The sequence below is a fragment of the Eptatretus burgeri genome, chromosome 22 (genome assembly GCF_056783735.1).
Source record: "Eptatretus burgeri isolate ZD-2024b chromosome 22, Ebu_testis_v1, whole genome shotgun sequence".
Taxonomy (NCBI): Eukaryota; Metazoa; Chordata; class Myxini; order Myxiniformes; family Myxinidae; genus Eptatretus; species Eptatretus burgeri.
In genome coordinates this window covers 889,127-917,063 of record NC_140982.1, presented here as the reverse complement: position 1 = coordinate 917,063, position 27,937 = coordinate 889,127, and the positions used below count along the sequence as shown (strand labels likewise).

The window sequence follows — 27,937 nt, the reverse complement described above, 5'->3', positions numbered from 1 at the left end:
AAAGAAAACGCGCACACCTCATCTCCCCAGGAACTCACGAAAGATGGGGTTTCCACGCACGGCGTAGCCTCCGAGCGAGAATGTGTGCGAGTGGTCCGCGGTGACCACCCGTAAAGTTTCATCTTTGTTCACCATGTTTGTTACATTCCCGATGACGTCGTCGAAAGCAACTGCCTCAGTTAGTGCCTTATGAGCACAACCCTCATGGTGGCCATGATCGATGCGTCCACCTGACCATCAACAAATGGAGGACGTGTTAGAGTAAGACCCCAAGTTCGTGAAACTCATGCAGGTCAGGTGTTGGTTAGTTAGTGTTTTGGTGAATGAGGACCTGTTAAACGTGTAAATACAAATTTCTCAGTGTGTGTGTGTGTGTGTGTGTGTGTGTGTGTGTGTGTGTGTGTGTGTGTGTGTGTGTGTGTGTGTTTCGGGATGTTTCACGGCTGGTTTCACCTTTATACCACTGCGGAGATATATGCGCTCGAGAGCTGCGTGACCGTCGAGTCGTTGGAGGTGTGAAACCAGACAATACTTAATGATACAATGATTGTACAACAATAATGACCGCAATGTGGTCACAATGTGCGACGGAACGATTGGGAAACACACATTTACTGTGCCAGTACAAGATTAACTCGACACCTCTCATCCATGTCAGCCTCCGCCACGGTTAGATCACAACGAGCTGATTCGTCACATGATCACGGATTGTTTAACCCCGACAGGGCCGTTCAAAAACCACCAAACACTCTTATTTTTTCATAATTTATCTCAATAAAGGAAACAATCACAAGTCTGTCAAATATATTTATTTATTCAAACATACATATATATATATATATATATATATATATATATATATATATATATATATATATATACACACACACACATATGACGTGTAATTTCTGCACATGACGTCATCGTCATGTCATGGCACGCTTCTTTCGTTGAATATATATATATATATATATATATATATATATATATATATATATATATATATATATAAAATATATTTATTTATTTATATATTTATTTATATATTTATAAGGAAATTGTGAGGAAGATGATGTCGGGTCCTGAAGTGGGAAGAGCATCACCATAGTAACGATTGGCGCTTGGAGATTGTACGAACAAGATCCATGTCATGCGTACTCCAACCTATCGTTGCACCGAATGGCTCAACGTTTCGACCAGCAACACGGCAAAGCAGTCCCTCCACCGTCACCCCTGATGGAGGAGACCGTAACCTTGATACTATACAGGTGTGTGGTCCTCTCATACATCGACACACTCCAGAGATGCACTGGGAGGGCGAGAAGGACGAACACGAGGTGCCACGCGATGGCCCCCATCGGAGCTTCGAAGGAACACGAACACGGAGAGCGACGATGTGACCTCTTTAAAGTGATTCTTCGTCACTGAGAGATAGGACCAAAAACTAGACATACCGTGATATTTCAACAAGTTATGGACGGATGATGACAAAACATGGCGGATGAGTTTGGGGTGGGTGACACGAACAAGATGAGTTTGTGTGTTTGTGTACAGGATATCTCCAAAAGTTGTGGACGGATTCGGACCACACTTGGTGGACACGTTGGGTGTGTGTGTGGCGAGGACTAATCAATGAGATTTTGGTGAAGATCCGAATCCGGATCCGGACAGGATAATTATTTAATTTTTGAAGTGATTCTTCACCATTGAGAGATTGGGCCAAAAACGAGACAGCGGTGAATAGTCCGATATTTCAAACATGTCGTGGGTCCGATATGTTCCCGTGGATCAGTAATTACGTGGCGGAGGTGTCTGTCCCACATCATGCCATTTATGTGGAAGATCCTCCGTGAGCCTGAGATGAATGTAAATAATAATCGATACAGACACGGCACGGACAATCCCGAGTGGGACTGATGAGACCTCCGTGAGGACTTCGGACCCAAGTGAGAGAAAGATCGACCCCGAGTAGAACATGAAGGAGGTAGAAAAAACCTTCAAACAACAACAACCTTCGCGTGACGTCATCTTCATGTCGTCATCAACGAGATCTCGCGATGTTTTCTGTGGTGATTTTTCGTTGAAGCCTCGAAAGAGGTAAAATCGTTTCCTTCGTGTTTGGATGCGCGTCCCTCACAGCCCCGTGTCCTCAATCACCAAGTCTCTTCACTCGGTAAGTGAATCCAGCGTCGCGTTCCTTTGTGGGGAAAAAACCTTCAGGAACATCGAAAGTTAAAAAATTACTTTCTGAGGTAAATCAAGGTGAACCTTCCCCTGTGGTACTCGGTGCCCCCAAAGGGAGGAACCGATCCTCGGAGGGGAACCCTGGGTTATCCCACAACAGGAATGTGTGTGTGTGTGTGTATCCACCTTCGTGTGTGTGTATACAGTGCATGCGTGTGTGTGTATACAGTGTATGCGTGTGTGTGTATACAGTGTATGCGTGTGTGTGTATACAGTGTATGCGTGTGTGTGTATACAGTGTATGCGTGTGTGTGTATACAGTGCATGCGTGTGTGTGTATACAGTGTATGCGTGTGTGTGTGTATACAGTGTATGCGTGTGTGTGTATACAGTGTATGCGTGTGTGTGTATACAGTGCATGCGTCTGTGTGTGTATACAGTGCATGCGTGTTTGTGTGTATACAGTGCATGCGTGTGTGTGTGTATGCAGTGCATGCGTGTGTGTGTATACAGTGTATGCGTGTGTGTGTGTATACAGTGTATGCGTGTGTGTGTATACAGTGTATGCGTGTGTGTGTATACAGTGTATGCGTGTGTGTGTATACAGTGTATGCGTGTGTGTGTGTGTATACAGTGTATGCGTGTGTGTGTATACAGTGTATGCGTGTGTGTGTATACAGTGTATGCGTGTGTGTATACAGTGTATGCGTGTGTGTATACAGTGTATGCGTGTGTGTATACAGTGCATGCGTGTGTGTATACAGTGTATGCATGTGTGTGTATACAGTGTATGTGTGTGTGTGTGTATACAGTGTATGCGTGTGTGTGTATACAGTGTATGCGTGTGTGTGTATACAGTGTATGCGTGTGTGTGTATACAGTGTATGCGTGTGTGTGTATACAGTGTATGCGTGTGTGTGTATACAGTGTATGCGTGTGTGTGTATACAGTGTATGCGTGTGTGTGTATACAGTGTATGCGTGTGTGTGTATACAGTGTATGCGTGTGTGTGTATACAGTGTATGCGTGTGTGTATACAGTGTATGCGTGTGTGTACAGTGTATGCGTGTGTGTATACAGTGTATGCGTGTGTGTGTACAGTGTATGCGTGTGTGTATACAGTGTATGCGTGTGTGTACAGTGTATGCATGTGTGTGTGTATACAGTGCATGCATGTGTGTATACAGTGCATGCGTGTGTGTATACAGTGTATACGTGTGTGTGTATACAGTGCATGCGTGTGTGTGTGTGTATACAGTGTATGCGTGTGTGTATACAGTGTATGCGTGTGTGTGTATACAGTGTATGTGTGTGTGTGTGTATCCACCTTCGTGTGTGTATACAGTGTATGCGTGTGTGTGTATACAGTGTATGCGTGTGTGTATACAGTGTATGCGTGTGTGTGTATACAGTGTATGCGTGTGTGTACAGTGTATGCGTGTGTGTGTGTGTATACAGTGTATGCGTGTGTGTGTATACAGTGTATGCGTGTGTGTGTATACAGTGTATGCGTGTGTGTGTATACAGTGTATGCGTGTGTGTGTGTGTGTATACAGTGTATGCGTGTGTGTGTATACAGTGTATGCGTGTGTGTGTATACAGTGTATGCGTGTGTGTGTATACAGTGTATGCGTGTGTGTGTATACAGTGTATGCGTGTGTGTGTATACAGTGTATGCGTGTGTGTATACAGTGCATGCATGTGTGTGTATACAGTGTATGCGTGTGTGTGTATACAGTGTATGCGTGTGTGTATACAGTGTATGCGTGTGTGTGTGTATACAGTGTATGCGTGTGTGTATACAGTGCATGCATGTGTGTGTATACAGTGTATGCGTGTGTGTGTATACAGTGTATGCGTGTGTGTGTATACAGTGTATGCGTGTGTGTGTACAGTGTATGCGTGTGTGTGTATACAGTGTATGCGTGTGTGTGTATACAGTGTATGCGTGTGTGTATACAGTGTATGCGTGTGTGTATACAGTGTATGCGTGTGTGTGTACAGTGTATGCGTGTGTGTGTATACAGTGTATGCGTGTGTGTGTACAGTGTATGCGTGTGTGTGTATACAGTGCATGCATGTGTGTGTATACAGTGTATGCATGTGTGTGTATACAGTGTATGCGTGTGTGTGTACAGTGTATGCGTGTGTGTGTGTGTATACAGTGTATGCGTGTGAGTAGGGTAAGAATACTGATTCTGGCTCACTTTTCCCCATGTAAATGAATGGGGGATTTTCAGCGATTTATATTTTTTTCCCTAAAAATAAATCCCCTTTTTATCCCAAGGTATATTTATTTGTCTCCCCTTTTAACTTGGAGGTTGAACCTCATTGAATTGAACACCTGAGGGTTGAACAGCTCACTCATTGAACCTATAAAGATTTGTTCATTCTCAAATTCCTTCAATAGTTTAATTTTCTTTGCACAATAATCCCCATCTAAAATATTGACAAACAAAACATTTGAATCTTTATATTTTTTAAGATACCCCATTTGTGTCATTACGAAATGATAAACTTCTCTTAATGCTCTCATCTGACCACCTCCTGAGCCACATATCATTTTGAGATTATAGTAAATTGTTTTTTCATTGTTCAATTGATAACCATCAAAGTTTTCAGTCCATTCAAGGATATTCATTTTTTTCTTTACATCCTCTAACTTACTAGTTTTTAAATTAATTCGCTTATTTGTTTTATTTACCTTTGTTTTAGTTATTTTTTTCAATAAGACTTATTTGATATTTTTCACATTCATTATGTTTTCCATTTATATACCAAGACTGAGATTTTCTCCACTCTTTAGTTTGATTAATACTTGGTTTAACCATTTATATATTGTGAAAAAATGCGGCGGTAGCCCTTAAAAACCCTAACCCATCTTCCCATCGTTAAAACATAATCTATTTTATACACTCTATCATACAATATCCATATGGAACACAATCTATTCCATTATCTAAAATAAATCTCTTATCATCAAAAGGCTCCTAATGCCTTTTTATTTACTTCTTCACTATATATGTTATGTTTATAACTTCTTATTGTATTCATTTTCCTATATTCTTCTTTCTTATTCATCAAACAATTATAATAATTTCTAAAAGTTATTGATTTCTTTATTACATATTTCTTTATTCCCTTTAACCTCTTATCAATCTGTTCACCATACTTATAAGCATATGCCTTTGCTCTCAATCCAATAAACTCACTCATTACTTTTCCACCCAACTCATCCTTAAACTTACCAATAACCTTTTCATTCTTTTTGGAAAATAACTCACTCTTCTTGCTGAAATTACTTGTATCATATACTCCAATATTTTTCTTCATATCTTCATAAACATCATCAGTTTTTATATCTAGGATAAAACTATCAGTGTCCATATACAACAATGAAACATTTTCACCATACTCTTTCTTTAAGTCATTATACAAATAATCATACATCAATATCTTTGATAAATCAAGAACTGCTGTTCCAATATAAATTGGTTTATCCATTACAATACTTTCCTTTTTCATATGAATTGCAGAAAAGTTCTCTGAAAAAACATCTTCTCTCTCAAAACTTGGTTTATTTATCAATCTCGAAGCTTCTTTCCAAGATGTTGCGAATCTAATGTTTTGCCTGTTTCTAACATTTTCCATAGTCTTTCCAAATACAGCATTATTCATTAATTTATAAAAGTCCCCTTCAAATTTTACTTTTGTATTTGCTCTCATATCTGTATTGAATTGAATATACTTTTTCACCCAAGGACTTTGTTTAAATTTTAAAACTCTATGAATTTTAGCTACTCTCAATCCTTCTCTCAAAAACTGTTTTAAGCTTCTCTGATGCAAAACATATCCTCTTTATCATAGAATGTTGTTAATAACTTTTCTGTTGATTTACCTTTAATATTAAAACTTTTATGATAATCACTTAACCATTCTTTCTTTGGAGTTTCTTTCTCACATGCAAAAGGAAGATCTTTATGCTTATTATGAAGATCACTCGGGTACCTCAAATCAACTTCAAAATAATAACCTTCTTCTTCGTCATTCAATTCCTCTTGAGAAGAAATAACAATATTCATCAAAGCCTTTTCATAATCCTTTTCTTCCACCCACTCTAATTTACCATAAGGCAGAGATTGAGACATTGCCCATCCATACAAATTATTAGCATCAAAATACATCAAATAATTACTATCTTTTTCACTATCATAATTTGGAAGATATTTATTATTTGCTTTAGCATATCTTTTTGAACATACTTGTGATATTCCACCTCTCTTAGACTTCTCAATCATCAAAAGCATATCCACATCACTGATTAAATCTATATCTTGTTTTGTCATTTTCAACATTGCACTCCAAGCTAAACCAGGAGCCGTGAAATAGTGGGCAGGATCTAATCCATAACAATTTTTATTATGACAGAGTGATCTAAAAGCTTCAAACACATCAGCTAACAATAAAACATCTGTTTTTAGATATAAATCGTGATATTCTCCAAGGTTCTTTATCTTAAATATTTTCCATATTTCTTGTGCGTGTTTATATTCCTTATCACTTATCTCTTCTTCATAAAGGTTATTATAGAAACTTTCTTTTGAAGGAAGTTGTGTTTCTTTAAATCTCATAAATGAATCCATATAATCATAAGGATAAATTCCCTTACTTGTAAGAATTTTCTCTTTACTTTGAATTTCATTCCTTGTTTGAATTTCCTCTCTCGTAAGAATTCCTTCTTTAATCAGAATTTCATCTTTAATCTGAATTTCCTCTTTAGTTCGAATTTTCTTTATAATTAGAATTTCATCTTCAGTTAGAATTTCCTCTTTACTTTGAATTCTCTCTTTAATCTGAATTTCCTCTTGAGTGAGAATTTCCTCTTTTGGAAAGAATGAATTAAGATTTGGAAAAGAGTCCGTGGAGCTTAGATTTGATGCGAGGTAGGCTAGTGGTGTTCCCATAAACTTGTAAGAATCTAAAAACCTAATACGAGTTATAGGTTTTGTGAATATCATTTTTGAAAATGAAATATACTTTTGACTTGTGTTTGTTATGGCAGAAATATTCCCTGGTGTTTTTGAAAGTTCATTTATAAATAGATGTGTATCATAGTTGGCGCTGTTGTGAAGAAAGACTGGAATAAAAGAAGGTAATTTATAACTAAGATTACAACAGGAATGAGCGGGACCTCTATATTTACCAGTAAGATGACAATGGTCTCTAACTTTAGACTCCTTAATTTCCCCCTCACAAATATGACAGATATTGTTCATTCTAAATTCTAATTTTTCTTCTTTGGTTAATTTCATCGGTTCATTTGTTTCTTTCATTAATTTAGTGAGTCTTATACAATCCTTTTCTAATCGTTTTACAAACTCTTGTGAAGCATTTTTTCCACGATAATGTTCAAGTTTGTTATACTTTTCTCCAACAGATGATTTGATATAATAACAGAAACCACAAGGAATATGTTTTTGATATTTATTTGTATATGGTTCTTTTGGATTAGGAGAAGCAGTATTTATCTTTTTAAGGATACATTCAAAATCAGCGTATATCACAAATGGGTGCATGATAGATTTATTATAATCTTCAAAATAAATCTTTTCACCAGGTTTAGGCATTGTAATTACAGCTGATTTATGATTACTACAATATTTTGAATGTTGTTCTAATCGTTCTTTTGTATGAAATGAATTAAGACATAAACTTACAAGGATATATTTTGTTTGCTGTTCTGAATACCTGAGAAGAGATTAATCTTGATAAATTATTGATGTATGTGTAATGTGAATTCTTTCCAACACTAAAATATAAAGGTCAATGTGTGTTTCTTCATTTTTATAGTTGTTTTGAAATTTTTAATATTTGAACTTTGTTTGTATCCGTTAATCCATATACATTAATAGAAAGATTATTCTTTTTCTCAAATTTAAGAATATCTGTTAATGGCATTGGGAATTTAAAATCTTTAATGTCCAAGGTATTCTCATATTTCATATATTGTTTTACTCTTTCTGAATTACATTTTGGTGGATGTAAGTGAGCAAGAACAGACCAGAGAAAACATTTATTATCATTGTTCTTAATATTAACAACTGCCTTCTTTCGTTTTTATTTCTTTTGGTAATTCAATATAAGAAGAAGCTTTAAGAGGGTTTGATTTTAGAATGTGTATATCTAAAAAGATGATTTTTTTAATATTGAATCCACTTCCTACCACTGTATTATCAACATCCTCCTCTTGTCTTGATAGTTCTTCATAAACCCCACTATTCAAAAAATCTTGAAATGATGTTATAAAATGAAGATCTGTTCTCATATAAGGAGTTTGTTCTTCATCTTGTCTTTTCATATTCATTTTCACTCCCATATAAAACTTTAAAGTTTTATTTCTTTTGTCTCTTTTTTAATAAATTTTTCAACATCGGGTTTCACTATTTCAATTGATTCAGCTATTGATGATGGACCGGGTTCTCCAAATTGAAAAATCCTTATTTTTATATGCCCTTTAAATGCCTCATCAGTGTTTTTAATATAATAGTCTCCCTTTACTTTAAACTCATTTTTCTTGTGTTTTTGTGATTGAAGATGTTGATAATAACTACTCTTCAAAACATCCTTTGAACAGATATCACAATGTTTTCTTTCCAACTCAAGAGGAGATATTTGATGAAATAGATTAAATGTGTGTTTGTTGGTTCGGAGGTGTTTTCTATAATGTTTATATTCGTGATTACAAACATCGCAGTACGTTGTATTCACCATATTTATAGAATAAAACTTTGCTTAAACTAAAATTTTCTTGATGAAAATTTCGTTTAATTATAGGTGAATCTGTGCTTAAAAACATTTTATCCTCCAACTTTTTCACTTAATAAATACAATGTTTCAAGACACAAAAGACAAGTTTCAATCAATCTCTTCATCTGTTAAAGATACTGAGAAATATGTCAAGGATGTAAAATTGAACAAAGATAAATATAACAACTATTGGATAAAAACTATTATGGTAAATAATATGAGTTCTTCAATTTCCTTCAGTGGAAGGGCTTTTAGTATACCTGGTAGAACATCAATTAAAGTATCTCTTACAAAAGTTTCTCCTCTCCTTCTAGTAATATATTCAAAACTAGAAAAAGCAATGAAACAAGAAAAAGTATCAAAGAACAAAAACCTTATGGATGAAGCTTTAGAAAGAAAAGATAAGACCATCTGTAATATGCAAGGAGAAATTTGTATTTTTTTCAACAACCCTAAAGATGTAAATCTTGATGAAATAAAGGATGTTAATATATCAGGTGAAATGACATTTCGTTCAATAGTAGTTAACGATAATTTTAAAATTACCTTTAATATAAAAAATGTTGTCGTTGAATCTGATAATGAAAAAAAGTATATCGATATCGATGGTAATATACAACTGAAAGTATAGATGAATTTCAGTTTAAGTAAAGTTTTACTTTATAAATATGCTAGACTTTCCTGATTCTCCATATGACAAATTTGAGAATTGTCCTGCGTGTGAAAGACGGGGATTAAACACAGAGTCAAAGCCTATAAACAATGTATATTCTGTGATTATCTTCTAATTAATGATAATAAAAAAATATAAAAAGGAAAATAATTCTTTTAGATTTACACCAAAAATGAATTACTTTACAAGATTGATTAGAGAAATGAATGTAAAGTATGAGGATGATAACACACCTTTCCTTACAAGGGAAGAAACTGAACGTATAAGAGAAATGTTCAAAGGATTGTTGTTGTATATTATTCATGGATGTAATTTTCAGGGAAATATCAACACAAGATATTGTATAAATAAAATAATGGATTATCTTGAAATTAAACCTGAACTTAGGATAAAATATAGAGTTTCTAAAAAAGCCAATAATAAATTAAATAACCTGTTTTTCAAATATATAAATGAATGATTTTTTACCTATTTGGGAAAATAAGATAAAATTTAACAACCATAAAAATCTCCCAAATTCATTAAGATGTCTCATAGTTGGTTCAAGTGGATGTGGAAAAACCTGCTTACTTTTAAAAATGCTCCTCACTCCCAACTTTTTAGATTATGATAATTTAATAATTTTCACAAAGTCGAGTTTTCAACCAGAGTATCAACTACTCTCACAAGGTTTTAATGCTGGTCTTCAAAAAGAAGATATAATAGGTTTATTTAAACGTCAAAAAAACCTAAATGATTATAACATTGAAGATATAATTCAACTATTTTGTGATACACAGAGATGTAAAAAGAAATCAAATCTTATAACTTGTATTCTTAGTGATAATACGGATGATATACCGTCTCCCCAAGATTTGGATAAATCAAAAAAGAACCTCGTTATCTTTGATGATTGTGTTAATGAGAGAAACCAAACGGTAATGGACAGCTACTACACAAGAGGGAGACATTCTTCTTGTAATTGTATTTATCTTAGTCAATCGTACTTTCAACTTCCTCGTCGTTCCATCAGAAACAATGCTAATACTTTTATTTTATTCAAGTTAAATTCAATAGATATCAATAATTTTTGGAGAGATAATTGTTCTACATTATGTAGTAAAAAGAAATTTGAGGATTATATGAAGCACACGACTGAAAAATATAAATATATTGTTGTGAAACAAGATGAGATATTAAGGGATATATTTTTTGTTTTATAAACAATTACATATATAAATGACAACTATTATTATAAATCTTGTGGGTAAATCTGCTTCTGGAAAAAACTTTCATAAATCAAGGTTCTTGTGTAGTACAAATGAGAATATTGTAAATTTACTTAAAAAACACCCCGTGATACGCATTGTATCAACAACAACTAGAGCAATAAGACCTGGAGAAGTAAAAGGTGAAGATTATCACTATATTTCAGTGGAGGAACATATGCGATTGAGGAATGAAGGACAAATATTTGAGGAGGTTTCTCTTGGTACAACAAAATATTCACATTGTAAGAGTGAGTTAAAGAAACTAAAATCTGGTGGTGTTGGGATATTAGAAACTAATCCAGAAGGAACGAGACAAATTATTAAATATCTGGGCGGAGTGAAGATTTTATCATTCGGTTTTGATGTTGATGAAGAAACTCAACACAAACGTATGAAAAGCAGAGATGCAAGGATTAGTGAAGAAGAAATTACAACTCGCATTAATGTTAATAAAGAATTTGATGAAATATTTAAAGAAAAGGATTTATTTGAACACATCTACTTGAATGATGAAGAAAAGGAAAATTTCCTGTTGATCTTTACAATTCATTAAATGATATTTTACAATAAATAAATGGATACAAAAGAAAGAGCAAGAAGATTTAAGGAACATCAAGAGTTGGTTTCAAAAGTTGTAAAACAACAGGAAGACATAAAGAAGAAACGCAGACAGAAACTAACGGGCGAAGAAGCATTTGAAAAAAAACAAGAGAAATTTTTTAAACCACTTTTAAAAACTTCCCAAGAAAAAATGAAAGATGTTTCCACAGTTCCCACAGTAGAATATACTCCTAGAAAGCTTCAAATGTTAAAAGATTTTAGTCAAATGACGGAGGAAGAATTAGAGCATATTGGAGAATTAGAACATGATGAAGGTTTATTTCAACAACTGGAAGAGATTAATCAACCCCCTGATTATATTGTGAATGCTGTTCAAAACAATGAATATTCAGCGGATTCAAAAACCAAAGCAGGACTCATTCCAACAGAACAACCAGCAATATTTCATCTTGTTCAAGAAAAGGTATTGATATTTAATGATGAATTAAAGTTCTTAAGTTCTGCTCAACACCCTGTTAAACTAACTCCGAGATTAATGTTTCTTCTCACAAAGATGGAAAGGCAAGGTTCAACTGTGAGGGATGAATCAAAGTATATTGATAAACCATTGGATATGGAAAATAATGATGATAGAGTATATATTGATTTGCTGAACACTCTAAATTATAAGGTTATTCTTTCTGGTAAAAGTAGGAAGAATGAGAAGGAGAAACACATTATTCAGGCTTTAAGTATCCTTGGTTCAGGTATTAGTTTTCTTCCAAATGACCCATCGCAATTAGTTAATAGACTGTTATTGTTGTTCGGCAGTAAGAAGGCTGGAAATAACAATTGTTTTAATGAAGCATCAGCCATTTTAGACCAGTTGATGAACATGAAAATAATTAATAAATCTCAATATAAAGACATTTTATCTCATATTAAATAAGATGAGAAGCACAATCCTGAGTTTTAATTTCACAACAAGCGACCACACATCTTCATTCCCATACCCACTACAACTTGACACAACAAAAGAATATGAGGCATCTTTATTGTCCATGGAGACTTATAATACCTTATTTAATATAACCGAGAAAAATGACAAGTTTAGTTATAATCCGGGAAGTGGATACAAAACGATAACAGTCTCACCCGGAGCATACGAGATTTCTCAAATATCTTCCGAAATTGCTCGTCTTATGAAAGAACAGGGTGATGAACCAAAAAATATTATTATAAACATTCAAAAACATACTTTCACAACAACCAATAAAGTTAAAAATAACTACAACATTGATTTCACAATTGATAATCCATTTAGAGAGTTATTAGGTTTCTCCTCAAAAAGATTGAAACTAATGGGACGTTTTACAGTGATAATGTCATTCAAATATCCTCAGGAATAAATTCGGTGTTAATTCACTGTGATTTGATTGATGGTGCTTATAATGATGGATTAAAAACAAATACAATATTTTCATTCAGCGCATACTCAACCCCAATTGGTTATAAATTCAATATGGAGCCTAAAAATTTGGTTTATCTACCTGTGTCAGGAAAAACCATACACAGAGTAAATTTTAGGATAACCGACCAAGATAATCGTGTGATCTCTTTTAATGGAGAAGTTATATCCATCAGAATTCACCTACGTGAAGTTTTTCAATAAATAAATACGATGGTTATTGTGAGGAAGCACGAGTTGGGAAAATATAAAATAATTACAGGGGATGGGATGTTCCTTTCCCCGTACTACAAGGGTGAAGGTATGTATCTTGGTAGAGGATACTATAAACCTAAGAGACAAAGGAGTGTTGGACATCAATTTAGAGGAGATGGGATAATTGATACTCTCATGGGTATTGGTTCAACTATTCTTAAACATAAAGACCTAATTGGTTCAACTGCTTCTGCTGTGGGAAATGTAGCAGGTGCTGTAAAGAGTATAAAAGATGCTCAGAAAGAATCTCATAAATTACAAGCAATAAAAGAAATTAAGAAAGGTAAAACTCAGTTCTCCCCCCAAGAACGACAGAAAATAATTCAAATACTTGGATCAGGGTTTCAAAAGTTTTAACATCTTTTTTCCTAAATAAATACAAGTATGGAAGCAATTGATAGTATCTATGATTTGGATGATACTATTATTATCTCAAACTCCACTAAAAAAGAAGATTACTTCAAGGTAAATGCAATAACTGGAACAGACTGGAATACAAATGGTACAAAAAGTTTTGAAATAAATAATCAACAAACCTATTTGAATCTCTCCGAAAGTTTCTTGTTGTGTAAATTTAAATTCACTAAGGCTGGGAATAACACAAACGCTACACTTGTAAATGATTTCTTCTGGAAAATGTTTGATAGTGTGCGATTGTATATTGGAACACAAGAAGTTGAAGCGGTTGATTATGTCTCTGCTGTATCTGAAATGATGAAATTTACACTCTATACATTCAGTGATAGAATGGGAAAGGGGTCTGTCGAAGGTTTTATTCCTGATATGTCAACGGGAACAAACACAGACCCTGGATATATTCAAAGGAAAGGAATGTATAATGATGATACAAAAGCAGAAAATAGTTTTACTGTGGCAGTTCCTCTTAAAGGTATATTTGGATTTTGTGATTATGATAAAGTTCTGTATGGTCTTAAAATTAGATTTCAACTACAAAGGAATGATAATGAAAATAGATTGCTTTTTGGTGTTGGTAATGCTTTTGGTGATCAGAATAAATTTGTAATTGAGGAGATGAGTTGGTATATCAGTGAATATACTTCTAATCTTAAAACAGAAGAGATGTTGAATCGAAGACTTAACTCAAAGAGACCACTCAGTGTATCATACCTCAAAAGAAGATGTCAACACGTTAAACTCAATCAAACTACTTACACGTGGAATTTGGGTGTTCTGGAAGGAAAGCCACGATATCTGTGGATGATTTTTAAAAAGCCAGATGGTGATACTGCGACTGATAAGAATAATGCATTGAGTGATAATGCTAAGGTGAAACAACTTCGCGTTTCTCTAGATGGAACATTTTATCCACGAGATAGATTGGAAATTAATTGGGAAAAAAATGATTTTGCTGAAGCATACAAGTCTTACCAAAAGGTGTGTGAAAGTAATGGAAATAAAGAACCTATTTTGGATATGACAGCATTTAAAAGTTTGTATACAATCTATACGTTTGACCTGAGCGCTCAAAAAGAAACTATAAAGTCTAATCGAGTGGATACTTCCCTATACATTGAAAGAGGAGAGAGTGAAGAAGTTGATACATATTGTTTGCTTTTGGAAGAAACAGAATTGCAGATTAATACAGATAATGGTGTGATGATTAGTCTCACATAATTTTTTGTTAAATAAATGAGTGGCAAAGTACCAACTGGGGTATATGTTAATCAAATCAATCTTCATAAACTATCATCTTGTGTTCAAAATCAAAAGCCTTGTACGATTAACGTTAATACAATTCAGAGAAAAGGAGCAGTAAGAATTGATGTTTTGCTCACAAGAGAACAGGTTAAAATCTTGAATGACACTGGCTCACTTAAAATTAAAATGACAAAACCAATGTTGAAAAAATATTCAATAAGAGAGACGAGTGGAGGATTTCTCCCATTTCTAATTCCTTTATTTGCTGGTTTAAGTGCGGTTGGAGCATTGGCGGGTGGTATTTCAACAGCGGTCAAAACTGCCAACGAAAGGAAGGCTCAACTCCAGGCTCAAAAAGAATTGGAAAGACATAACAAAGAGTTGGAGAAACAAATTAGTGGAAGTGGTGTAATTGTAGATTTTGCTGAAAAACTTGAAGGTCTGCCTGATAAAGCGAGATTGTTAGTTGGAGATATGCTTTCTTCTATAGCACAAGCAGGTGTAAAATTAACGAAAAGAGGTAATGGATTATATCTTTCTAATAAATAAATGAGCATTGATGAGTGGTTGAAAGAATTTGGAAAGAATACAACATCAAATTTACAACTTGCCAAATATTGTAAGAAATTAAAAATTCATAATGTGGTTATTTGTATGAGAGATGAATTAACAAATGTGTCGAAACATACAAAGAATATTATTATGAACTTAGAAGATAATGATGGGAACGGTTCTCATTGGGTTTGTATTTTTAATAGTCAAGACAAATATTATTTTGATAGTTTTGGTCTTCCACCACCTGTTGAAGTCATAAAATTCTTACAGAATGGTGTTTATCAAACATTTCAAGTCAATAATTAAATTCCAAGTGTTCTGGTCAATTATGTCTCTATGTGTTATTTCAACTCAACAAAAATAAAAAATTTTATGATATTATTTTTAATCTAATATAAATGACTTATGTTGGTAAAGATGGTTCTATCTTTGGTGTATCTCAAGAACTGGATATTGATTTATCAAATTATTACACAAAGGCACAGGCTGAACGATATAAATATAATATAAACAAAAATATGAACATGAAAAATGCTTATAAATTAAAAAATTATCCAAACCCGACTGGCCTTAGATGACTTGGTGAGATTAAGCGATTTATCACAATATATATACTTAAATAAAACGGCTGTGTATTCTAAATATACAGAAGTGTTGATATTATCTCCAGGTCATACAGAATTCACAGTTCGAATTAAAATAAATTTTTATAAAGAAGGGCGTATCGTTTGTATGAGAATAGAACAATGGGGGTATGATATGAATGATTTAGGGTATAATTGGTCATTTAAAATTAACCTCGAAGACCTGGAACAATTAAATCAGTCTCGTAAGGAAGAATATTATCCACTTGGTATCGAGAATGAGTTTTGTGGAGCCACGATTAGTAAACAACAAATAAAAGAATTTAATAAGGGTAAATATAATAATGGTTTTGCCCTTGTTTATCTCATGAAAACAGAAAAAACAGGATTATATATAATAAGTAAGGAAATACAAAATGATTTAACTATGGGAAGATGGGGAGGTGTTTCGTGCCATAATATTATTCTAACATATATTTCTAATACATAAATGACAGCAAGAAGGCTTCAAGAAAATTATCATTTCTGTGTTCAAGCATACCTTCAAGAAAAGGGTATTCGGTATTTTAATAAATATGTTCTACAACATAAGAATGAGGTATTTTCAATAAAAGATTGGCATTATGCTGATGTTGATAAACCAACAACTTTAGATTTAATTAGAATGTTAAATAATGAAAAAATTATAAGGTTAAGAAAAGGTAAGGCTCTTTTAGAAATTCAAAAGAAATTTTATTGGTATCCTGTTGTAAAAAAAATTATTTTGGATACAGGAATAACAAGAAATCCTGATGAATATATGTATAATATTCTATGGGGTGTAAACGATTCAAGTATAGTAAGGGATGAGGAAGGAGTTGAAGAAGAGAGGGAAGAGGACGGAAAGGAGCAGGAGGAGGAGAGAGAAGGAGGAAGAGAGAAGAGAGAGAGGGAGGAAAGAGAGAGAATGAATAAATATCAAAATATGGAAACCAGTGAGATTCAAAAAAGAATAGAGGTATTAAAGAAATTAACTTATCTCACCAGGGAGGAATACAAAGAATTAAAAAGTCTATTTGCAATACTTTCGACAAGACTATCGACATCGAGAAGACATGTATTTTAATTCAAGTTTTTTCTTAAATAAATGGAGGAGAGAGTGAAGGCATTTCTAAGGATTCTTTATGTTTTAAAAATTAAGATTCAAATGTGCATGTTGGAAACTAAAAAGGTTTTTGCACTCTGCAGAAATTTTTCTCATAAATAAATGAGTTATTGTCTCAAATGTAAAAAGAAAACTAATACTAAAAATATTTCATATATTAAAAGTAAAAATAACAGGGTTATACAAAAAGGTATATGTTCGGTGTGTGGTTCAAAAAAAAATCAATTTATCTCCAAACACAAACTCGGAGGAGATATACAAAAGTTTTTATCAGGAAGTAAATTTACAACTACTGGAATACCAGGGGAATTACATCTTCCAGGGTATTCTTTCTGTGGTCCAGGCACAAACTTGGATAAAAGATTAGATGAGGCAGACAATCCTAAATCCTGGAGTAAACCAATCAATAGAGTTGATGAAGTGTGCATGAGACACGATATTGATTATGGGAATACCACAACGTTGGAAGAAAAGCATGAAGCCGATAGAGAAATGTTATATAATTTGTCTCTGATACAAAATCCAACCTTGAGAGAAAAAGTTGATAGGTTCATCGTGAAAGAAGATGATTAGTGCTAAATTGAAACTTGGACTTGGAAATTCAAAAACTTATAGGCTCTAATGATGCCATTAAGACTGAAGAGCAATTAGCTGATGAATTACATAAACCAATATTCACAAAGTTTCAGAGAAGGAAAGTTTATTCCAAGGAAGTTGATTATATCTGGTCTGCTGATTTGATTGAACTCAATAATGATAAGGGGTACAAGTATGCTTTAACCGTTATTGATTTGAGGAGTAGATATGCGTGGGTTGTCCCTTTAAAAAACAAAACAGGTAATACTCTTATGTTAGCTTTTCAACAGATATTTAATAAAAGTAAGAGAAAACCTAAGAAATTGTGGACTGATGAGGGTAGAGAGTTTTATAACAAGACATTTATGAATTTTCTAAAAAATAACAGTATTACATTATACAGTACCTTTAATGAAGGGAAGGCAGTTGTTGTTGAACGTTTTAATCGTACCTTAAAAGAGAGACTATCTAAAAAATTCACACAACTCGGTTCACAACAATGGTCATCTTTTATTCAGGATATTGTGGATAAGTATAATGACACGATTCACACGTCAACGAATATGAAGCCATCAGAAACATTTACAAAATTAAAATATGAAAAAGAGATTAATGTCAGAAAACCTAAGTTCAAAGTTGGTGATATCGTAAGAATATATAGGTGGAAATCTCATTTTGAAAAGGGTTTTACTGAACGATGGACGAAAGAACTTTTTAAAATTGTTGATGTAATAGATACAGTTCCTTGGACTTATAAAATATATGATTTGGAAGGGGAAGAGATTTTAGGTTCATTTTATTCACAGGAATTACAAAAGACAAAACTAAGCAGATAATACACCTTTGTGGACACTCGAGGGCCAAGTCCGAGGTGTATAACAGTATATAATGTGTGTCAAGGGGGACGTTCTTAGATCTGTGAACCCCAAACACAGAATCCTCAACTGAATAGTCAAGGTTTAACTTGTTTGTTTGTGTGTGTGTGTAATGGGAGCAATAGGTTGGCGCTTCACTCCCTCCTACTATACACCGTTGTGGACACTCGAGGGCCAAGTCCGAGGTGTATAACAGTATATAATGTGTGTCAAGGGGGACGTTCTTAGATCTGTGAACCCCAAACACAGAATCCTCAACTGAATAGTCAAGGCTTAACTTTTGTTTGTTGATGTGTATGTGTGTGTGTGTCCCAACCCTCACATTCAAAATCTCAACCCCAACCCTCACATTCAAAATCTCAACCCCAACTCAATCCTCGCCCAACACAATGTCTTTTTCAAAATGAGATTTCCACCTATATATATATATTTTTACGTTTTTTTTTTTTCTTCTTCCAATTCTGTCTTTTAAGGCTTTCAGGTTTGATGACGTAGAAAGGGGGAGTAAGCCTGCACTTTCTTCCCAGAACTTTCTTGATCTTGCTCCCATCAAGCACCATCCGACAAAGAACTACATCGATAGGTTTAGATCCCAAAGAGTGATAGCAACTCCAAAAGTCTCCAAAATATAAATAAATAAAATAATAATAATAATAAATAAATAAATAAATAAATAAAAGCCCCCAAAAAGTTTCAAGTGTCCAACATAAACCCAACTTTCCAAGTCTTCAAGGTATAACCACATTCCCGTTGAGTTTCCAAGATATGTATCACATTGTGAGTTATCAATCCAGAACCCACATTTCAAGTATTCAAAGTAAAACCAACTTACAAAGTCTCTTAAGGATAACTCATTTACTGATATTTTCAAAATTTGTGAGTCTCCAAGGTAGGCCCCATATTTAGAACCATCTTGGCAGAACCCTTTTCCTGAGTCTCCAAGGTAGTTATTTAAACCATCAAGGCAGAACTCATTTCTTGATTTTTTTCAAAATTTGTGAGTCTCCAAGGTAGGCCCCATATTTAGAACCATCTTGGCAGAACCCTTTTCCTGAGTCTCCAAGGTAGTTATTAAAACCATCAAGGCAGAACTCATTTCTTGATTTTTTTCAAAATTTGTGAGTCTCCAAGGTAGGCCCCATATTTAGAACCATCTTGGCAGAACCCTTTTCCTGAGTCTCCAAGGTAGTTATTTAAACCATCAAGGCAGAACTCATTTACTGATTTTTTCAAAATTTGTGAGTCTCCAAGGTAAAACTTGTATTCTGGCTCATCAAGGTATAACTTGTTCAGTGGGTATTGTCTTGATAACTCACAATGAGTACTATTGCTGTAAAACTCTTTCAGGATTTTGCTGGTCTCCAAGGTATAACTCTTTGGTTGGGTCATCAAGGACAGAACTCGTTCTGTGGGTCTTGGTCGCTCATAAGGTCTTCAACCAAGCCAACAATTTCCCCCCAAGTTGTAGCAAAAGCAGTATTTTCATTTCGTATTTCAGACACAATTTCCTGTGAGAGAAAATAATAATGTATTAATTAAGTTATTTAATTATTAAATGAGTATGCTTCAATCAAAGTTTGAAAATAGGAAAATAAAAAATCTTACCTCAATAGATAAGAGGTTTGAATCCAGTTCATCAACTTGAAGGTTTAGTTCCATAGAAGACAGAGAGTTCCAAAAGGAACACCAAAGTCATCCCACTCAAGGTCTTCAACCAAGCCAACAATTTCCCCCCAAGTTGTAGCAAAAGCAGTATTTTCAGATACAATTTCCTGTGAGAGAAAATAATAATGTATTAATTAAGTTATTTAATTATTAAATGAGTATGCTTCAATCAAAGTTTGAAAATAGGAAAATAAAAAATCTTACCTCAATAGATAAGAGGTTTGAATCCAGTTCATCAACTTGAAGGTTTAGTTCCATAGAAGACAGAGAGTTTGAGACAAGCACACAGAACACCATTGCCAGCAAGAACAAATGTTTAAAATGGAGCCTGGGTTTGAAGCTTTATAGAGAAAGACTGGTGGGTGTGGTTTCCTTTGGAAATTCCCTGGGCAAGCCTAGGCAAGCCTTCATTGGGAAATTTTTCAAAACCATAACATCCTGTAATTTTCTTGTGATTTCTTTGTGAGTCAGAGATGAACTGGAAATGATGTAAGAGTGGGCGGGGCTTAGCAAAAGTAGGCGGAGCTTAGGAAAAGTGGGCGTGGCTTAGAAAAAATACCTTATGAAAAGTGGGCGGAGCTTAGCAAAAGTGGGCGGGGCTTAGGAAAAGTGGGCGTGGCTTAGAAAAAATACCTCATGAAAAGTGGGCGGAGCTTAGCAAAAGTGGGCGGGGCTTAGGAAAAGTGGGCGTGGCTTAGAAAAAATACCTCATGAAAAGTGGGCGGAGCTTAGCAAAAGTGGGCGGGGCTTAACAAAAAATAACCTGTGGCTCAGGAGGTGGTCAAACAAGAGCATTAAGAGAAGTTTATCATTTCGTAATGGCACAAAAGGGGTATCTTCAAAAATATAAAGATTCAAATGTTTTGTTTGTCAATATTTTAGATGGGGATTATTGTGCAAAGAAAATTAAACTATTGAAGGAATTTGAGAATGAACAAATCTTTATAGGTTCAATGAGTGAGCTGTTCAACCCCCAGGTGTTCAATTCAATGAGGTTCAACCTCCAGGTTAAAAGGGGAGACAAATAAATATACCTTGGGATAAAAAGGGGATTTATTTTTAGGGAAAAAAAATATAAATCGCTGAAAATCCCCCATTCATTTACATGGGGAAAAGTGAGCTAGAATCAGTATTCTTACCCTACTCGTGTGTGTGTATACAGTGTATGCGTGTGTGTGTGTGTATACAGTGTATGCGTGTGTGTGTATACAGTGTATGCGTGTGTGTGTATACAGTGTATGCGTGTGTGTGTATACAGTGTATGCGTGTGTGTGTATACAGTGTATGCGTGTGTGTGTATACAGTGTATGCATGTGTGTGTATACAGTGTATGCGTGTGTGTGTATACAGTGTATGCGTGTGTGTGTATACAGTGTATGCGTGTGTGTGTCTGGAGCGGGATTTTTCGAGCCCCCCCGACCACTTCACCATTTGGTCTCGGAGCGAGCTCAGCTTAAAAAAAAAAAATTTGGGATCTAAATTGTTTAACGATCCCAGCTCTGCCATTGAGAGGGAGGTGGTTGAAGGAAGCGAGTCAAGGTTGAGAATTGAGTGATAATGAGAGGACGGGAGTCTCCTCCGTCTCAAACGTCAGTCCCTCCTACTCCACAGTGATGGAGGATGAAACACAAGGAGCCGGTGCAATGACTCTCCGGGTAATGTTTAAACAATTAATGAGTGAGGAAACGAAAGAATTGATGGGAAAAATGAATGGAATGGAAAACAAAATGAATGATCAAATGAATGAACAAACGAATGAAATGAGAGAAATGAATTGACGATTGGAACGAAAAATTGAAAGGGAAATAAAAGGCATCACTGATGAAATGAACGAAATTAAGAAGGGAATAACACAGGAACTGGAGGTATGAGTTGGGAACGTGGAGGCAGAGGAAGAGCTCCGAATGGAGGACAGACTGAGAGAATTCGGGACGGAATTGGTTGCCCAAATGGCCAATTTAGGGAAATGGAAACAAAACGGCAGAAGGATTTGAGTCAAAGAGGAAAGAAATATTGGGAAGAATAGAAGAGGGTCAAATCCAGGCGGTCAGAATGGAAGAAAAGTTGGAAGAAGAAATTGGGTCCACAAATAAAAGAACTGACCAAGTAAATGAAGACATGGAGGCCATAAAGCAACGGCAGAAAGAGGAAATGAGATTTTGTAAGTGCCAGAGTGGTGGTTTGACTGAAGAGATACAAAAGCTGGTGGCCCGTGTTGCAGAACAAGAGCGGCCATTAATTGATAGAGGCCTATGGGAGCCGCAATTAAATGGGGACAGAGTGGATGAGATGTTACAGGAGCGGCTGAACATTGTGGACAGTAACATTGAGGCGAAAGTTGCTTGGGTCCAACAGAATCTGCGAGACGAAGTGAGTCGGTCCATTAGGGAGATGCAGGACGAGATTAAAATGACTCAGGGGACCCCAACCTCAAATTACATTGAGGAACCAAAGGCTCCCAAGTCAAATCCAACATTGGGAGGGGGCTCCCTTGGCCCTGAGCTGGAATTGGATATAGGACGATCGGGAAGAAGAGTTTTAAAAACAGTGTCGTCCCCTTAGTACATTTTGATGGGTCAGGGAGTCGAGAGGCTTTCCTGACGAAATTTGAATGCGTTTCTCAGCTCAATGGTTGGGGGGAACGAGAGCACGTGGGAAGTCTGGTGGCCACACTGTGGTGCCCAGCCGCCGACGTTTTAAACGTGGTCCCAGAGGATACATGGACAAGCTGCCGTAGTGCGGAGCGGGTTTCCAACCTGGACACCTCCAGGACGATTTGTTTGTTCGTGTACACAGTGTTCACGTGTGTAAGTGTGTGCGAGTGAAAGTTCACGTTTCATTCTTCACTCTTGCAGGTGCACAAAAGCTACTCCCGCCCTTTGATTCAGAAATGTCAATCCCAGAGGGTCCAGCAAGTTCTGGATCTGTATCATCTCGTGAGGTACACAGAGACGAACAAGAGCCAGGTGTAAACAAGGGGACAGGTATGTAACTGTGGATACCTAAGGTTTTTTTTCTCATGTGCTTTTTCATGTTTCACATTTTAACTTTGTTATTTGTAATAGTGTTACTGTTTTGGAAATGTACTCCGGGGGAGAACATTCATGTACATGGAGGATTCCCCAGAAATAGTTATTTCTAAGTTTGTGTGTGCATAGATCCTTGCCCTGTGCCAGCGGTTTGAGTGTTTGTGCAGAAAAACTACACAAACACCACACAAAACAAGTCCTGGCGAGGGTCTGTGATCTCTGATTGCTCTTGTTGTTTTGTTTTACCATGATCATCTCAGTTCATCTGCTGGTTGGTTATTGGGAATCATCAAACATGGAAATATCACAACATCGATTTCTCTTTCCTTTAAATGTCCCCCATGTCCCCCATGTTGTTTTTTTTCCCTTTAAATCTATCGTGTCCCCCACATTGAATTAACCTGACACTGATGATATCCCACAATTCTTTGCAGTAGCCACATCATGACCTAATTAGTTATGGCGGTTCCTTTTTCTTTCCAGAGAAACAAATGAAAAACGTTTTTTTGATTAACTCTGCACAGTTCTTCAACGAAGATCATTTCAATCATCATTCCAACCAACGGGAGAACAACATACGAACTCACACTGGGGAGAAACTGTACGAGTGTTCTGTGTGTTCGAAGGTTTTTTAGTCGGTTATCAAACTTGAATGAACACAAACGAACTCACACTGGGGAGAAACCGTACGAGTGTTTGTGTGTTCGAAGGTTTTTAGTCAATTATCAAACTTGAATTTCCACAAACGAACTCACACTGGGGAGAAACCGTCAAGTGTTCTGTGTTTTGTAAGTTTTTTTTCGTGAGTTGTCCTCCTTCAATAAAGAGAAACAAACACACTGGTGAGAACAGTTTTGTTGTGGATACCCCCCCCCCACTGCCCTCCCTCCTGTGAGTGATTCCGAGCGATGTCTTGCTCTTACGCAAACTCGTGAGGAGAATGCGAGCAGGCAGAAACACAGCCCTGGCATATACCTTCTTGGCTTGACTCCTTTCAGTATTTGCGGTAACCCCTTTGAAGCAGCTGAGGTCCTCCAGCCTCTTGGGGAAAGCAAAATCGCTGACTGCAACAAAAATGTGCCTAGCAATGACAATTATTCAGAGGTAATGACTGACGGGACACAGACACCTGGTAGGCTGAGGTCTAAGTCTGTGCGGCTGCACCGAGCAGCCAGAATGTGTGCTGAAAAGGATAATAACTGCACCTTCTCCAACGAGGAAGAGAATCCCTGCCTCACGAGAGGACAGAGCTCTACACCAAAGCTCAAAAGGTGTCACCTGTTCCACAACCAAGAACTACTTGGTTCCAGCCAAATCGAAGAAAAATAAGTGAACAGAGCTGGAGCTCAGAGGAGAAGGAAATCATCCTCCACTGCAAAGTGTATTCTACACACGAAGCATGGGGGACGAACAGTGGAGAAGAAAGATTCATGAACCAATTGAAGCAAACAAAGCTTTTTAGCCAAGGCCGAAGGTACTCCATGACCAAAATTCAATTCATCAGCATCAAGGAGGTAAAGACACTTCACCCAGGAAAATATAAAGGAAATAACTAAAAAAGCAAGACAACAAGCAATGGAAAACATAAATCGGATGACCCAAGGAGAGAGAATCAGCATAAAAATGAAATACTCGACAAAGAAGGAAAAATGGACCTTCGTATGGGCAATGGAATATTCCAAACGAAAAGGTGTGAGAAAAGGAAGTGTGAACACCGAGGAACAGATATTCTGAAGACTATGCCCTGATGAAGTTAATTTTAAAAGGACAACCCGAAACTCACAAAATAACACGATCGTACAAGGGAAAACATTCACAAAGGAGGAACTCAGAGTAAGAGATGAACAAACTCACGAGGCAATAAGAAATGACCGGTCACCTATAAACGGCGACCGACCACCAATACCACAATGGAATGATGAGACATATGTTTGGGATGAGATTCCCAGAGTGCATACTCCCAAAGAAAAGGAACAACCAACAGAACTCACTGAAGTTACACAGAAAATAGACAAGAGAGGAAAACAGAAACGGATGAGATTTCAAATTTAATCACAACAGAAACACAAAGTAGGGAACAGGTTGAAGAATTGAATGAAGAAACAAAACTGAAAACTCCACAACAGGAACAGAGAATGACAGGAGGAAATGTTGCAGCAGCACCTGAAGAAAAAGATCCACTCGAAGTTAATAACTCAGATCAAATCACATGTTTACAAACAAAACAAATAAGAACAACAAATATAGGTCACAATGAGGAGGAGAAAAATGGACAACAGAGTGAAGAAGAGGAAGAGGAGGTTGACAATGAACAGCAAAGGCTGGAAGATGAACTGGCTCATAAAATAGAGGAAATCAAACTAATGTCACCCAGACAGAGGCCACGTCTCCACCGAATAAACAACAACAAAGAGTTGTACACTGATTGATATCAGGTAAAACAAGTTCATTTTGTTTTCATTAATCTTTGTTTTGTTTATTAAATTGTTTTTTTAATTTATCAATGATTCTTGTATCCTTGTGATTTGTAAATTATTATCTATCTATAATTCCAGAAATGTGTGTGTGTGTGTGTGTGTGTGTGTGTGTGTGTGTGTGTGTGTGTTTGTGTGTGTGTGTGTGTGTGTGTGTCTGACCGCTGTTTCTCGACAACCACTGGTCCGATCTAATTGAAACTTGCCAGGTATATTGCTCGGGACCTGAGGATGTGCCTTTTCAAGATTTGATATTAATCGGACAAGTGGTTCCCAAGTTATGGCCATTTATTTAGCAATCCAATGACAGGACACGTTGCTGTGTCGGCGTGGCCGTTGAGGAAGAGATCCTCAGTTACCAATGACAGGACACGTTGCTTGGCATTTTGCACCCACAGTATCTATCTTCCATCTATAATTCCAGCAATCTTTGTTTGTTTGCCTTTTCAAGGTTTGAAATTAATCGGACAAGTGGTTGCCAAGTTATGGCCAAGTAAGAGCGCGTTCCCCATTACGGGTTACAACGTACGGACTTCCGGATAGTGATGACTCACTGTATTCTAATAATTTCTCGATTTCTTATGTGCATTTATAGATAAACACAATGCCCCAATCCACTCGTCATTTACAAGCGCGAAGGCCATACGTCTGGTTGTTGTTTCTGGCACGCGGTTTGAAATTTTTTTTTTTTTGCACGTACGGCCACGCACGAGCGAAGGAACGGCCTGTGTGGTTGTTGTTTCTGGCACGCGGTTTGAAAGTTTTTTTGATTTTTTATTTTTGCACGTACGGCCACGCACGAGCGAAGGAACGACCTTTGTCCTTGTTGTTTCTGGCACGCGGTTTGAAGGTTTTTTGTTTTTTTTGCACGTACAGCCACGCACGTACAGACACACACTAGTTGTTTGGAAACACGAGTCGTCTCTAAACTTCGTAGGTGGGAATAACTTACTAATAAAAATTAGGTGGGAATAACGAACACTAAACAAGTGGGAATAACGAACATGAAACAGGTGGGAATAACGCACACTAAACAGGTGGGAATAAGGAACACTAAACAGGTGGGAATAATTAACACTAAACAGGTGGGAATGACGAACACGAAACAGGTGGGAATGACAAACACTAAACAGGTGGGAATGACGAACACGAAACAGGTGGGAATAACGCACACTAAACAGGTGGGAATAACGAACACTAAACAGGTGGGAATAACGAACACTAAACAGGTGGGAATAACGAACACTAAACAGGTGGGAATAACGAACACTAAACAGGTGGGAATAATGAACACTAAACAGGTGGGAATGACGAACACGAAAAACAGGTGGGAATAAAGAACACGAAACAGGTGGGAATGACAAACACTAAACAGGTGGGAATAACAAACACTAAACAGGTGGGAATCGTCCCCCACCGAGTGGTCTTCTCACCCGACCCCGCTGGCACGCAACAATATTGTCATGGATGGGGTCTCGGGGGTAAAATGGGGGCATACGTTAGAATACCCTGGCAGCATACCACGGGGCTTACGGCAGCACAACAGGGCCTACCACGCGTACCCAATGTTTCATATTTTTCCCCTTTGACTTGGTCCCCCTGCCTCCATTCCAGGTGTTATCTTGTTGAATATCACCACCGAGTGGATGACGATGACATTCCAACACAGTGGACACGTATCTCGTGAGTCACCTCAGACCGGAGGATGCCGGGACGTGCAGCATGGCTTCCTTGAATGAACACTGGGTCCGTGTCCTTCATTATAAGCCTCTCTGTTCTGCGAACACCGAACAGGGAATTTTTACTCACCTGATGTCATTTCACTCGTGATTCTCAAATTAATAACCTCTTCATCCTCTTCTTCTTCGTTCACCTTCTTCTTCTTCCCACTCTATCCATCCCCTCTTCCATTACTTCCTCATTATTTTCCCATTCAAGGCAATCAACCATCCTCTGCCCTCCCCCACTATTTATTCCGTTCTCTTCTTCCACATCCCGATCTTAAAGAGGACACATTAAGAGAGTCCAAATGTTGTGGAAATAAAAATAAGACCGCACGTGAAACAGCGAATGCTTAACAGAGAAACTGCGAATGTTAAACGCTGTGCGATGTATAAACACGATTGTGTTTGATTTCTATCTTGTGTAAATAAGAACAGAGTTCAATTTGTTCGACCACTTTATTAGCGTGGAACGACA

At 36.4% G+C, this 27,937-nt stretch overlaps 1 protein-coding gene and 1 long non-coding RNA gene across 2 annotated transcripts in view; one reads left to right on the top strand and one right to left on the bottom strand.

Moving 5' to 3' along the window:
* Positions 1-27,818, bottom strand: part of LOC147008019 (small ubiquitin-related modifier 1-B-like) — a 39,835-nt gene extending 12,017 nt beyond the window's left edge. The window contains exons 1-2 of the mRNA XM_085865846.1: positions 27,612-27,818; positions 27,431-27,515 (exon numbers count right to left, since the gene is read on the bottom strand). Coding sequence (XP_085721972.1) covers positions 27,431-27,515; positions 27,612-27,688 — 162 coding nt within the window. The 5' untranslated portion in view covers positions 27,689-27,818. The remainder of the gene's footprint in view (positions 1-27,430; positions 27,516-27,611) is intronic.
* Positions 1,835-27,618, top strand: LOC147008020 (uncharacterized). The gene is made up of 4 exons (XR_015053684.1): positions 1,835-2,252; positions 23,091-23,219; positions 23,748-25,699; positions 27,353-27,618. It is a non-coding gene; the product is annotated as an uncharacterized LOC147008020 (long non-coding RNA).
* Positions 27,819-27,937: the final 119 nt, after the last annotated feature.